This window comes from Nematostella vectensis, chromosome 13 (assembly GCF_932526225.1).
Source record: "Nematostella vectensis chromosome 13, jaNemVect1.1, whole genome shotgun sequence".
Classification (NCBI taxonomy): domain Eukaryota; kingdom Metazoa; phylum Cnidaria; class Anthozoa; order Actiniaria; family Edwardsiidae; genus Nematostella; species Nematostella vectensis.
The window spans coordinates 6,368,233-6,384,176 of record NC_064046.1 but is presented as its reverse complement, the minus strand read 5'-3'; the positions used below and the strand labels follow the sequence as shown (position 1 = coordinate 6,384,176).

General features: G+C 39.6%; 1 protein-coding gene across 2 annotated transcripts in view; it reads left to right on the top strand.

Moving 5' to 3' along the window:
* Positions 1-15,944, top strand: part of LOC5518007 (nuclear polyadenylated RNA-binding protein 4) — a 41,382-nt gene that overhangs the window by 2,450 nt on the left and 22,988 nt on the right. Inside the window, exons 2-8 of one of the 2 annotated variants that reach the window (XM_001637929.3) lie at positions 3,304-3,357; positions 4,171-4,220; positions 4,733-4,802; positions 5,138-5,175; positions 5,248-5,298; positions 5,784-5,870; positions 6,132-6,179. In XM_001637929.3, coding sequence (XP_001637979.3) covers positions 3,304-3,357; positions 4,171-4,220; positions 4,733-4,802; positions 5,138-5,175; positions 5,248-5,298; positions 5,784-5,870; positions 6,132-6,179 — 398 coding nt within the window. Of the gene's footprint in view, positions 1-3,303; positions 3,358-4,170; positions 4,221-4,732; positions 4,803-5,137; positions 5,176-5,247; positions 5,299-5,783; positions 5,871-6,131; positions 6,215-15,944 lie in introns of both variants that reach the window. The other variant, XM_032362547.2, reaches the window with a different exon arrangement.

Genomic DNA, 15,944 nt, shown 5'->3' with positions numbered 1-15,944 from the left:
ACCTCTACATGCTTTGGGGTCATGGCGACAGGTACTGCGGCCTTTGCAGTGCTAAACACATACTCGCTGGTTGCTTTAGAATCAGCTGTCTGTACTGGACCAACTGGTAAACGACTCAGGGCGTCGGCTGAATTTTCCTTTCCGGAAATGTGCCTGACCACATAGCTGAATTGCTGAAGGTACAACAGCCAGCGTTCAATCCTAGCAGACGGAGGTTTAGACGTTGGACCTAGGACTGAAATTAAGGGTTTGTGATCAGTTAGTATTTCAAAATGGGTTCCATAAAGGAACATGTGAAATTTCTCACAGGCCCATTTGACAGCAAGGGCCTCTCGCTCGAACTGTGAGTAGCGCTGTTCAACCTTACTAAGCTTACGACTTGCGTAGTACACTGGTCGAAATTGACCATCACCAGGTTGTCTTTGCTCTAGTATGGCCCCCAGGCCAACTGGTGAGGCGTCAGTGATAATCCTGGTCTGGGCTCCCTGTGTAAAATAAGACATGACTGGTGCACATGTTAGCAAGTGCTTAATTTGTGCAAATGATTCTGCCTCTTTGGTACCCCATTTCCATTTAGCATTTTTACTGGTAAGATCCCACAGGGGAGCAGAAATGGTTGCAAACTGTGGAATGAATTTGGCACAAAATTGAGCAGAACCAAGGAAACTTCTCACCTCTGATTGGTTGGTTGGTGCAGGTGCCTCGACAATTGCTTCGACTCTTTTGTCAGATAACTTAAGACCATCTGCAGAAATGGTGTCTCCCATGAAATCCATACTCGAGGCTCCTACCACACATTTCTCATAGTTGAGGGTGAGCCCGCTGTCTTGCAGCTTTTGGACAGCTCTTTCCAGGTTCTCGTCATGCTCCTTTTGGTTCCTACCCACTATAAGAATGTCGTCATGCATGTTGAAGGCTCCAGGGCAGTCTTTCAAAACTTGCCATATCAGGTTCTGGAACTTCTCGGTAGCCATGTTCACACCGAAGAGCAATCGACAGTAGCGATATAAACCTGTTGGCGCTGCGAAAGTAGTTATGTCTCGGGACTCTGGGGATAACTCGATTTGATGGAAAGCCATGTTTAAATCCAATTTGGTGAAAATCTTTGCATCTGAGATTTCTTGTAGGGTTTCTTGCATAGTAGGTACTGGGTGTCTTTCTCTTAAGATAGCCTGATTGGCCTGGCGCATGTCCAAACAAATGCGAACATCTCCATTTGGCTTTTCGACTGCCACAAGGGGATTGATCCAACTTGTAGGACTGTTTACCTTTTCCACCACACCAAGCTTCTCAAGTTCCTCTAACTTGTCAGCGACCTTCTGCCTGCGACTAAAAGGAATCCTACGCAATGGTTGTGCTACTGGCTTAATATTCTGATCAATATGTAACTTGAGTTTAAAACCTTTAAGCTTGCCCAAACCATGAAAAACATTAGGAAATTTGGCCTTAAGCGCTGCTTTGCTGTTTAACTGAGTATTTATAGCTGAGAAATCTGAGCTACAACTATTAACCTGAACTCCTACTTTGAGTATGCCTAGAGCTTCAGATAATTCACGACCTAACAAAGTTGACGCTTTTCCAGAGACAATGAAAAACTTTGCGCGCTTATCCACATTTGTTTCTGGTACATGCACATTAAGCATACAACTACCCTTAAGATTTAAAGCATCACTAGACGAATATGCAAAAATTTGCTTGCTACTTGGCTTCAAAACAATGTCTCCTTTTGATAAGTCATTGAATGTCCTTTCTGACATAAGGTTACAGCTTGCACCCGAATCAATGATGACATTCTGTATAACACCTCCAATAGATATCTCCATAGTACCAGGCGGTGACTCTGTGTGCGTGCAGAATACATTAAAAACATCTTCTTCCTCTTCGCTATCAGTTTCTTGAACATCAACAGCTTCCACTTGTCTTACATGAGATGGCTTCCTGCCCTTTGATTTTGGTCCACTTGCAGACTTTGCTTTTCCAGATGTCTGCTTTGATTTGCAGCAGACCTTGAAATGTCCTATTTTCCCACATTTTTCACATTGGTGATTTTGGCTACATCTGCAGTCAGCAGCTTTATGACCCTGCTTATTGCAACAATGACATCTGCCATCAAACTTGGGACCAGCACTGTCAGGCTTCTGTTGTACTCTCAATTGGTTAACACCACCTTGATCTGGCACAAGAACTAGTGCTTCTTTGTCATGGTACGTGTTGACAATTTCCAGGAGCTTGCTGAGAGTCAGACCTTCCTCACGAAAGAGTTTTGCTTTGAGGGGTTTATCCAATATGAAGGTCAAAATTCTATCTCGAATTTGACTGTCCTTTTGGTCGTTGTACTCGCAGTGTTCGCAAAGGGTTTGCAGTCTAATTGCAAATTGATGAATCCTCTCACCGGGTTTTGGTACCGCTGTCAAGAAGGCTTGCCTGGCCATCGGTACGTTTTTCTTGAGTTTGAAGTGTTGAGTGAGGGAGTCCATGGCTGTTTTATAGTCCTCCCCCTGTTGTTCAGCCGTAAAAGCGTGAAAAATTTCTCGTATTCCAGCTCCTGCTAGGTGAAGAAGTATTGCTCGTTGTTGTTTCGAGTCTTTGATGCCAGATGCAGTGCAGTAGAGCTCAAATTCGGACTTCCAGATTGTCCATCTTTGTTCCAGCGTGGCTGGTTCGCCAATGCAGTCGAAGGCTTTTGGCGTTGGTAATCCTGATAAACAGACGGCCATACCGGCTTTTTTTTTGACAGATTTAACTTCAGTATGTGTTTATCCAGTTGTTGATCCCATCCTCGTCGCCAGAATGTGGTTTTCGTCAAGGAACAAAGCAAAAAGAAACAGACTCGTGGTCTTCCACATTTAATACAAGATGGCGGATCTCTAACATGTGTTCTACCATGGTGCATTGCGCACCTTAACAATCCATAATGCAACGCGGCGGACACTACAAAGACCACAGTCTTTATTCACCCAAAATCGTATATAACACATAAATATGACAACAACAAGTTTAAAGGCAATTTTATTGGCAATGTTAAAAATATCCCGACTTCAATCCATTCATTTTACCCCTAAGAATAACAGCCAATTCTAAGCTATGAACAAGCTTCAAAACCATTGCCTGGGCTACCTGTGGAAAGACAAGTTGGGTCTAGGGTGGTGCGGGGCTAAGCTGTCTATGCAAATTACATTAATACATTTTATGGGCACCACACTTATGGATTTGCCTTTTCTTAGAACCTTATATTGACTTCACCCTAACTACACTTATAAATTTCTTCACAGGAACCACACTAATAGATTTTCCTTTTCTAAGATAACCCAAGGTCAAAAGTGTTTGTTGGAAATCTAAACAGGGATACCAAGCCAGGTACAGCATCTACCCAAGAAGGGTTACTCTAAGTGGGTTTTTCACTTGCGAACATGACAGAGACAAAGAAAGAAGAGTAGAAGTCTGAATTTGCTTGATTATATAGAATGGGAATGAAAAAACTGTTCATTCACTTCATTCTCCACTTGTTGCTCCTCTATGCTTTATTTAAGGTGATCGTCTTTTGTCTCTGCTTCCTTCCAAGTCTCACTTACTTCAATAGTAAAATTTCTCTTAGATATCATATCAGTGATTTTATTTTATTTACTTTGTTTACTTTGGGTTTTAACAGTAAACTTAGAAACAAGCTGAAAGTTTCAAATATATTTTCAAATGGCAAACAAGCAACCAGATAAGAATATGTAATTATTGTTTACTATTGAAACTGCACTGGTTCGTTTACAAGAAAACTTCAAAATAACCACCCTTGGTTGAAGTTTAATACCTTATTAGCAATATTTTATTGGAAGTATCTCAGTCACATGCTTGAATTAGCTGATGGAAATGGATTCTTTGAGTAAATCGGTATTGTGCGGGAGCATAAAATTGTGGTATGATTGGCCTTCTTGAAGTTCTTTATAATACATGTGTATTCATTTGAATATAATATTTGTTGAAGTTGTGTGATCTTTTTCTCATAAAATGAGCAGAAAAGCTGTTGAAAAGCTATTCTTAAAATCTGAGTCAACCAAGGCTCAAACTTGAGATTTGCAGCTAAAATTCATATAATGGTTGCACAGCTTTTTCATATGCATAAACTGTGTGCTCATGGAGATCAAGAAGTCTTATATGATTTCAACTTCTTTTTTCCAGTTACTCTTGCTGAATATTTCTCAGTATTTGGTGAAATTGAAGGGCTAAGGGTAAGGAAAACTAACCAACAGGGTTATTGTTGAACAACCCTGTATTTGATGACTAACATGCCGTGAAGAAGGTAAAAACATGAGCAGTAATATCTTGACACAGTCAGCCAAGTCCAGTGATACAAAAATTAGAAAGAAATATATATCAAGCAGGAAAAATAACATCTCTCCCATCAGATATTAAATTGTCCATCACTTCTAATATCTAAAGATTTGTCTGAAGATTTGTGATCTATGTATAATGCATTTGTATTGATTGCACTGTAGGCTTTTTAAAGAGAGGAAAGAATAGGGAGTATGTGCTATTCTATTTACATTTCATTTTTGTTATATACCAGAAATTACATCAGCTTATGTTTTTAGAATACGTTCTTTTTGCATGTTGAAATTCTTTTTTTTTTCTTACACTACCCCATTTGTTAATAGGGTTGCTGACAATATTATAGCCTATGGTCCCCTGCTGTTAAAAGAAGTGTTGCCTTTTTTCATATTATTTTGTTTTTGCTCCTTAGATTATCAAAGATCACGAGACTGGCATCTCACGTGGATTTGCATTTATAACCTTCACAGAACCAGAGTCTGGTAACAATTATGACAACCAATTATAACAATTACTACTGCACTCTTTATTACCCTTTTCTGAATAGAACAACACCATAGCAGAAGTACAGACAGTTTTTGTGTATTTGCATACTTTAAGGCTTATTGTCCAGACACCTATATATTAAATGATATAATAATTGGAACCAGTATCTCTTCACTCATTTGCTAGATTTAGCATAATACGGTATAATTCCCAAAGATATTTGAAAATCAAGACAACTTATGATGTAGCTTCATTAATCTGGCAAACTAGAAGTTATGGTTTTCTGCAATATCACATGTGCCTTGTTTTATTTGATATGGTATGTTTTCAGCGTCAAAGGCAATAAGATGGTGCAAACACCACCACCCGGTAGGTGAACCTGGATATGATACTTGAAGGGCTTGCATTATTTTTTGACTGCTTTGAAATACCTCTTTTCAGCAACTGGATGGTAGACAAATAACCATAAGTGGAGCTGAGAGGAGACGTAAGGTACAGTAATGACTGTATTTGTTATTGTGAACCCCTAGTTTCTCTAAAATGGCATCTTTAGAGATGTGCTCCTACTGAAGAGTCATAGTTAACTATAAGAATATAAAGCTTACATAAACTCTTTTTTTTGTGTGTGGGGGGGGGGGGGGGGGGGGAGAGGGAGGCACTCACCAAACAAAATAATTATGGGGTGCCGGCCTGGTTCTGTTAGCCATTGTTCAATTATCTCTGTATTTTAGTTAAACTGTAAAAAAATAGCAACTGTCTATTACTTTCCTTTCTCCCAAGAAAACAATGTTTCATCTTTAGGATGCCAATATTTGCCTAAATACTAGTACTGCCAGGGTTAATCCTTCAGACCTGGAAGCATGTGCTCCCCAATATTAAAAAAAATTATAAGAAAATGACAAATACTGTATTTTCTGTATTGTGCCCCTTCAATCTTATGGGGCCTGGGACTATATTTCTTTTCCATTTTGTTATAGGCTGAAATTCCACGTAGTAATAAAAGCCGTAGGACAGGCCAGACATTATATTGGGAGTACAAATGGCATGACAAGCCTGATGCTGAGGTAACACTCTCAAGATTTGAACTTTGACTTTTAGCAAGAATGATAATGGGTTGATTATGATTAGTGATAGAAATGTTTGGTGATGAAAATGATAATGGTTATAGTGATTATAGTGATTATAGTAATTATAGTAATGATGGTGATAAAAACGGTGATAATGACAATGATGATGATGATGATGATAAAAATGGGGATGGGGAGATGGCGATGATGATTATGATAAAACTATGAGAACAATAAGCATGTAACCACTTTCCACAGGTTTTTGGTCCATATGAAACAAGTTTGATGTTGGAGTGGTCAAATGCTGTAAGTACCATATGCTGGTACATACCCGAACAGATGTATGTACTAGACTGGCATAGATAAAAGGAGTCTTGCGACTGGACATTACACCTTGCAAAACAAGGTGTACATTATGAACAGGTGCACATACTGTAAGGGCAATATGTGAGGAAACAAGAACAATAGGTAATGGACATTTGGTTGTTCATTGATCATGAGCGTAAACAGTCAGAATAGGCAGTGTAGGTGATCAGAATTGGTGAGATAGCAATTAGCAGTGCACGTAGATAAGGTTGGTTCTCACAAGCACATAAGCATAAGCAAAGACTTAAGCGTAAGAGTCTTATGTTGCTTGGCTCAACGTAAGGGCAAGCAGCAATTAGAATTAGTGAGAACAATGAGCAGTGCACATGGATAATCAACAGACACTCGTGAACAATTAGGATTAGTGAGAACAATGAGCAGTACACATGGATAATCAACAGACGCGCGTGAACAATCAGAATTGGTGAGATAACAATAAACAGTGCACGTAGATAATAAACAGACGCGCGTGAATAATAAGAATTAGAGAGATAACAATGAGCAGTGCACGTAGATAATCAACAGACGCGCGTGAACAATCAGAATTAGTGAGATAACAATGAGCAGTGCACGTAGATAATCAACAGACGCGCGTGAACAATCAGAATTGGTGAGATAACAATAAACAGTGCACGTAGATAATAAACAGACGCGCGTGAATAATAAGAATTAGAGAGATAACAATGAGCAGTGCACGTAGATAATCAACAGACGCGCGTGAACAATAAGAATTATTGAGATAACAATAATAAGTGCGCGTAGATAATCAACAGACGCGCGTGAACAATAAGAATTGGTGAGATAACAATAAACAGTGCGCGTAGATAATGAACAGGCGCGCGTAAACAATTAGAATTGGTGAGATAACAATGATCAGTGCTCGTAAATAATCAACAGACACGCGTAAACAATCGGAATTAGTGAGATAACAATCAACAGTGCGCGTAGATAATCAACAGACGCGCGTGAACAATAAGAATTAGTGAGATAACAATGAGCAGTGCGCGTAGATAATCAACAGACGCGTGTGAACAATCAAAATTGGTGAGATAACAATGAACAACGCGCGTAGATAATCAACAGACGCGTGTGAACAATCAGAATTGGTGAGATAACAATGAGCAGTGCGCGTAGATAATCAACAGACGCGCGTGAATAATAAGAATTGGTGAGATAACAATGAACAACGCGCGTAGATAATCAACAGACGCGTGTGAACAATCAGAATTGGTGAGATAACAATGAGCAGTGCGCGTAGATAATCAACAGACACGCGTAATCACGCGTAAACAACAAGAATTGGTGAGATAACAATGATCAGTGCGCGTAGATAATTAACAGACGCCCGTAAACAATCAGAATTGGTGAGATAACAATGATCAGTGTGCGTAGATAACCAACGAACTCGCGTAAACAATAAGAATTAGTGAGATAACAATGATTATTGTGCGTAGATAATCAACAGACCCGCGTGAACAATCAGAATTGGTGAGATAACAATCAACAGTGTGCGTAGATAATCAACAAACACGCGTAAACAATCAGAATTAGTGAGATAACAATCAACAGTGTGCGTAGATAATCAACAGACGCGCGTAAACAATCAGAATAAGTGAGATATCAATAAACAATGCTCGTAAATAATCAACAGACGCGTGTGAACAATAAGAATTAGTGAGATAACAATGAGCAGTGCGCGTAGATCATCAACAGACGCGCGTGAACAATCACAATTGGTGAGATAACAATGAACAGTGCACGTAGATAATCAACAGACGCGCGTGAACAGTCAGAATTGGTGAGATAACAATGAACAGTGCACGTAGATAATAAACAGACGCGCGTGAATAATCAGAATTAGTGAGATAATGACCAATGCGCGTAGATAATCAACAGGCGCGTGTGAAAAATAAGAATTAGTGAGACAACAATGAACAGTGCACGTAGATAATAAACAGACGCGAGTGAACAATCAGAATTGGTGAGATAACAATAAACAGTGCACGTAGATAATAAACAGACGCGCGTGAATAATAAGAATTAGAGAGATAACAATGAGCAGTGCACGTAGATAATCAACAGACGCGCGTGAACAATAATAATTGATGACAACAATGAGCAGTGCACGTAGATAATCAACAGACGCGCGTGAACAATCAGAATTGGTGAGATAACAATAAACAGTGCACGTAGATAATAAACAGACGCGCGTGAATAATAAGAATTAGAGAGATAACAATGAGCAGTGCACGTAGATAATAAACAGACGCGCGTGAACAATCAGAATTAGTGAGATAACAATGATCAGTGCGCGTAGATAATCAACAGACGCGCGTGAACAATAAGAATTGGTGAGATAACAATAAACAGTGCACGTAGATAATCAACAGACGCGCGTGAACAATCAGAATTAGAGAGATAACAATGAGCAGTGCACGTAGATAATAAACAGACGCGCGTGAACAATATGAATTGATGACAACAATGAGCAGTGCACGTAGATAATCGACAAACGCGCGTGAACAATATGAATTAGTGAGATAACAATGAACAGTGCACGTAGATAATTAACAGACGCGCGTGAATAATAAGAATTAGTGAGATAACAATAATCAGTGCGCGTAGATAATCAACAGACGCGCGTGAACAATAAGAATTGGTGAGATAACAATAAACAGTGCACGTATTTAATCAACAGACGCGCGTGAACAATCAGAATTAGAGAGATAACAATGATCAGTGTGCGTAGACAATCAACGAACTCGCGTAAACAATAAGAATTGGTGAGATTACAATGATCAGTGCGCGTAGATAATCAACAGACGAGCGTGAACAATCAGAATTAGTGAGATAACAATGATCAGTGCGCGTAGATATTCAACAGACGCGCGGGAACAATCAGAATTAGTGAGATAACAATTATCAGAGCGCGTAGATAATCAACAGACGCGCGTGAACAATTAGAATTGGTGAGATAACAATGATCAGTGTGCGTAGACAATCAACGAACTCGCGTAAACAATAAGAATTGGTGAGATTACAATGATCAGTGCGCGTAGATAATCAACAGACGAGCGTGAACAATCAGAATTAGTGAGATAACAATGATCAGTGCGCGTAGATAATCAACAGACGAGCGTAAACAATCAGAATTAGTGAGAGAACAATGATCAGTGCGCGTAGATAATCAACAGACGCGCGGGAACAATCAGAATTGGTGAGATAACAATTATCAGAGCGCGTAGATAATCAACAGACGCGCGTGAACAATTAGAATTGGTGAGATAACAATGATCAGTGCGCGTAGATAATCAACAGACGCGCGGGAACAATCAGAATTGGTGAGATAATAATGATCAGAGCGCGTAGAGAATCAACAGACGCGCGTGAACAATTAGAATTGGTGAGATAACAATGAGCAGTGCGCGTAGATAATAAACAGACGCGCGTGAATAATAAGAATTAGAGAGTTAACAATGATCAGTGCACGTAGATACTATCAACAGACGCGCGTGAACAATCAGAATTGGTGAGATAACAATGAACAGTGCGCGTAGATAATCAACAGACGCGCGTGAATAATAAGAATTAGTGAGATAACAATGAACAGTGCACGTAGATAATCAACAGACGCGCGTGAATAATAAGAATTAGTGAGATAACAATAAGCAGTGCACGTAGATAATCAACAGACGCGCGTAAACAATCAGAATTAGTGAGATAATAATGAGCAGTGCACGTAGATAATCAACAGACGCGCGTGAACAATCAGAATTAGTGAGATAACAATGAGCAGTGCGCGTAGATAATCAACAGACGCGCGTGAACAATCAGAATTGGTGAGATAACAATGATCAGTGCGCGTAGATATTTAACAGACGCGCGTGAACAATCAGAATTAGTAAGATAATGACCAATGCGCGTAGATAATCAACAGACGCGCTTGAATAATAAGAATTAGTGAGATAACAATAAACAGTGCACGTAGATAATCAACAGACGCGCGTGAATAATAAGAATTAGAGAGATAACAATGAACAGTGCACTTAGATAATCAACAGACGCGCGTGAACAATCAGTATTGGTGAGATAACAATGAACAGTGCACGTAGATAATCAACAGACGCGCGTGAACAATAAGAATTGGTGAGATAACAATAAACAGTGCACGTATTTAATAAACAGGCGCGTGTGAACAATAAGAATTAGTGAGATAACAATGATCAGTGCGCGTAGATAATCAACAGACGCGCGTGAATAATAAGAATTAGAGAGAAAACAATGAGCAGTGCACGTAGATAATCAACAGACGCGCGTGAACAATAATAATTGATGACAACAATGAGCAGTGCACGTAGATAATAAACAGAAGCACGTGAACAATAAGAATTGATGACAACAATGATCAGTGCACGTAGATAATAAACAGACGCGCGTGAATAATAAGAATTAGAGAGATAACAATGAGCAGTGCACGTAGATAATCAACAGACGCGCGTGAACAATAAGAATTGATGACAACAATGAGCAGTGCACGTAGATAATCGACAGACGCGCGTGAACAATCAGAATTAGTGAGATAACAATCAACAGTGTGCGTAGATAATCAACAGACGCGCGTAAACAATACGAATAAGTGAGATATCAATAAACAGTGCTCGTAAATAATCAACAGGCGCGCGTGAACAATCACAATTGGTAAGATAACAATGAGCAGTGCACGTAGATAATCAACAGACGCGCGTGAACAATCAGAATTGGTGAGATAACAATAAACAGTGCACGTAGATAATAAACAGACGCGCGTGAATAAGAAGAATTAGAGAGATAACATTGAGCAGTGCACGTAGATAATCAACAGACGCGCGTGAACAATAAGAATTGATGACAACAATGAGCAGTGCACGTAGATAATAAACAGACGCGCGTGAATAAGAAGAATTAGAGAGATAACAATGAGCAGTGCACGTAGATAATCAACTGACGCGCGTGAACAATAAGAATTGATGACAACAATGAGCAGTGCACGTAGATAATCGACAGACGCGCGTGAACAATCAGAATTAGTGAGATAACAATCAACAGTGTGCGTAGATAATCAACAGACGCGCGTAAACAATACGAATAAGTGAGATATCAATAAACAGTGCTCGTAAATAATCAACAGGCGCGCGTGAACAATCACAATTGGTGAGATAACAATGAACAGTGCACGTAGATAATCAACAGACGCGCGTGAACAATCAGAATTGGTGAGACAACAATGAATAGTGCACGTAGATAATAAACAGACGCGCGTGAATAATAAGAATTAGAGAGATAACAATGAGCAGTGTGCGTAGATAATCAACAGACGCGCGTGAACAATCAGAATTGGTGAGATAACAATAAACAGTGCACGTAGATAATAAACAGACGCGCGTGAATAAGAAGAATTAGAGAGATAACAATGAGCAGTGCACGTAGATAATCAACAGACGCGCGTGAACAATAAGAATTGATGACAACAATGAGCAGTGCACGTAGATAATCGACAGACGCGCGTGAACAATCAGAATTAGTGAGATAACAATGATCAGTGCGCGTAGATATTTAACAGACGCGCTTAAACAATCAGAATTAGTGAGATAATGACCAATGCACGTAGATAATCAACAGACGCGCTTGAACAATAAGAATTAGTGAGATAACAATGAGCAGTGCGCGTAGATAATAAACAGACGCGCGTGAATAATAAAAATTGGTGAGATAACAGTGAGCAGTGCACGTAGATAATCAACAGACGCGCGTGAACAATCGGAATTAGTGAGATAACAATGAGCAGTGCACGTAGATAATCAAAAGACGCGCGTGAACAATCAGAATTGGTGAGATAACAATAAACAGTGCACGTATTTAATAAACAGACGAGCATGAACAATCAGAATTATTGAGATAACAATGATCAGTGCGCGTAGATAATCAACAGACGCGCGGGAACAATCAGAATTGGTGAGATAACAATTATCAGAGCGCGTAGATAATCAACAGACGTTCGTAAACAATCAGAATTGGTGAGATAACAATGATCAGTGTGCGTAGACAATCAACGAACTCGCGTAAACAATAAGAATTGGTGAGATTACAATGATCAGTGCGCGTAGATAATCAACAGACGAGCGTGAACAATCAGAATTAGTGATATAACAATGATCAGTGCGCGTAGATATTCAACAGACGCGCGGGAACAATCAGAATTTGTGAGATAACAATCAACAGTGCGCGTAGATAATCAACGAACTCGCGTAAACAATCAGAATTAGTGAGATAATAATGAGCAGTGCACGTAGATAATCAACAGACGCGCGTGAACAATCAGAATTAGTGAGATAACAATGAGCAGTGCACGTAGATAATCAACAGACGCGCGTAAACAATCAGAATTAGTGAGATAATAATGAGCAGTGCACGTAGATAATCAACAGACGCGCGTGAACAATCAGAATTAGTGAGATAACAATGAACAGTGCACGTAGATAATCAACAGACGCGCGTGAATAATAAGAATTAGAGAGATAACAATGAACAGTGCACTTAGATAATCAACAGACGCGCGTGAACAATCAGAATTGGTGAGATAACAATGAACAGTGCACGTAGATAATCAACAGACGCGCGTGAACAATAAGAATTGGTGAGATAACAATAAACAGTGCACGTATTTAATAAACAGGCGCGTGTGAACAATAAGAATTAGTGAGATAACAATGATCAGTGCGCGTAGATAATCAACAGACGCGCGTGAATAATAAGAATTAGAGAGATAACAATGAGCAGTGCACGTAGATAATCAACAGACGCGCGTGAACAATAAGAATTGATGACAACAATGAGCAGTGCACGTAGATAATAAACAGACGCGCGTGAACAATAAGAATTGATGACAACAATGAGCAGTGCACGTAGATAATAAACAGACGCGCGTGAACAATAAGAATTGATGACAACAATGACCAATGCGCGTAGATAATCAACAGACGCGTGTGAACAATAAGAATTAGTGACATAACAATGATCAGTGCACGTAGATAATAAACAGACGCGCGTGAATAATAAGAATTAGAGAGATAACAATGAGCAGTGCACGTAGATAATCAACAGACGCGCGTGAACAATCAGAATTAGTGAGATAATGACCAATGCGCGTAGATAATCAACAGGCGCGTGTGAAAAATAAGAATTAGTGAGACAACAATGAACAGTGCACGTAGATAATAAACAGACGCGCGTGAATAATAAGAATTAGAGAGATAACAATGAGCAGTGTGCGTAGATAATCAACAGACGCGCGTGAACAATCAGAATTGGTGAGATAACAATAAACAGTGCACGTAGATAATAAACAGACGCGCGTGAATAAGAAGAATTAGAGAGATAACAATGAGCAGTGCACGTAGATAATCAACAGACGCGCGTGAACAATAAGAATTGATGACAACAATGAGCAGTGCACGTAGATAATCGACAGACGCGCGTGAACAATCAGAATTAGTGAGATAACAATCAACAGTGTGCGTAGATAATCAACAGACGCGCGTAAACAATACGAATAAGTGAGATATCAATAAACAGTGCTCGTAAATAATCAACAGGCGCGCGTGAACAATCACAATTGGTGAGATAACAATGAGCAGTGCACGTAGATAATCAACAGACGCGCGTGAACAATCAGAATTGGTGAGATAACAATAAACAGTGCACGTAGATAATAAACAGACGCGCGTGAATAAGAAGAATTAGAGAGATAACAATGAGCAGTGCACGTAGATAATCAACAGACGCGCGTGTACAATAAAAATTGATGACAACAATGAGCAGTGCACGTAGATAATAAACAGACGCGCGTGAATAAGAAGAATTAGAGAGATAACAATGAGCAGTGCACTTAGATAATCAACTGACGCGCGTGAACAATAAGAATTGATGACAACAATGAGCAGTGCACGTAGATAATCGACAGACGCGCGTGAACAATCAGAATTAGTGAGATAACAATCAACAGTGTGCGTAGATAATCAACAGACGCGCGTAAACAATACGAATAAGTGAGATATCAATAAACAGTGCTCGTAAATAATCAACAGGCGCGCGTGAACAATCACAATCGGTGAGATAACAATGAACAGTGCACGTAGATAATCAACAGACGCGCGTGAACAATCAGAATTAGTGAGATAACAATGAGCAGTGCACGTAGATAATCAACAGACGCGCGTAAACAATCAGAATTAGTGAGATAATAATGAGCAGTGCACGTAGATAATCAACAGACGCGCGTGAACAATCAGAATTAGTGAGATAACAATGAACAGTGCACGTAGATAATCAACAGACGCGCGTGAATAATAAGAATTAGAGAGATAACAATGAACAGTGCACTTAGATAATCAACAGACGCGCATGAACAATCAGAATTGGTGAGATAACAATGAACAGTGCACGTAGATAATCAACAGACGCGCGTGAACAATAAGAATTGGTGAGATAACAATAAACAGTGCACGTATTTAATAAACAGGCGCGTGTGAACAATAAGAATTAGTGAGATAACAATGATCAGTGCGCGTAGATAATCAACAGACGCGCGTGAATAATAAGAATTAGAGAGATAACAATGAGCAGTGCACGTAGATAATCAACAGACGCGCGTGAACAATAAGAATTGATGACAACAATGAGCAGTGCACGTAGATAATAAACAGACGCGCGTGAACAATAAGAATTGATGACAACAATGATCAGTGCACGTAGATAATAAACAGACGCGCGTGAATAATAAGAATTAGAGAGATAACAATGAGCAGTGCACGTAGATAATCAACAGACGCGCGTGAACAATAAGAATTGATGACAACAATGAGCAGTGCACGTAGATAATCGACAGACGCGCGTGAACAATCAGAATTAGTGAGATAACAATCAACAGGGTGCGTAGATAATCAACAGACGCGCGTAAACAATACGAATAAGTGAGATATCAATAAACAGTGCTCGTAAATAATCAACAGGCGCGCGTGAACAATCACAATTGGTGAGATAACAATGAGCAGTGCACGTAGATAATCAACAGACGCGCGTGAACAATCAGAATTGGTGAGATAACAATAAACAGTGCACGTAGATAATAAACAGACGCGCGTGAATAAGAAGAATTAGAGAGATAACAATGAGCAGTGCACGTAGATAATCAACAGACGCGCGTGTACAATAAAAATTGATGACAACAATGAGCAGTGCACGTAGATAATAAACAGACGCGCGTGAATAAGAAGAATTAGAGAGATAACAATGAGCAGTGCACGTAGATAACCAACTGACGCGCGTGAACAATAAGAATTGATGACAACAATGAGCAGTGCACGTAGATAATCGACAGACGCGCGTGAACAATCAGAATTAGTGAGATAACAATCAACAGTGTGCGTAGATAATCAACAGACGCGCGTAAACAATACGAATAAGTGAGATATCAATAAACAGTGCTCGTAAATAATCAACAGGCGCGCGTGAACAATCACAATTGGTGAGATAACAATGAACAGTGCACGTAGATAATCAACAGACGCGCGTGAACAATCAGAATTGGTGAGATAACAATGAACAGTGCACGTAGATAATAAACAGACGCGCGTGAATAATCAGAATTAGTGAGATAATGACCAATGC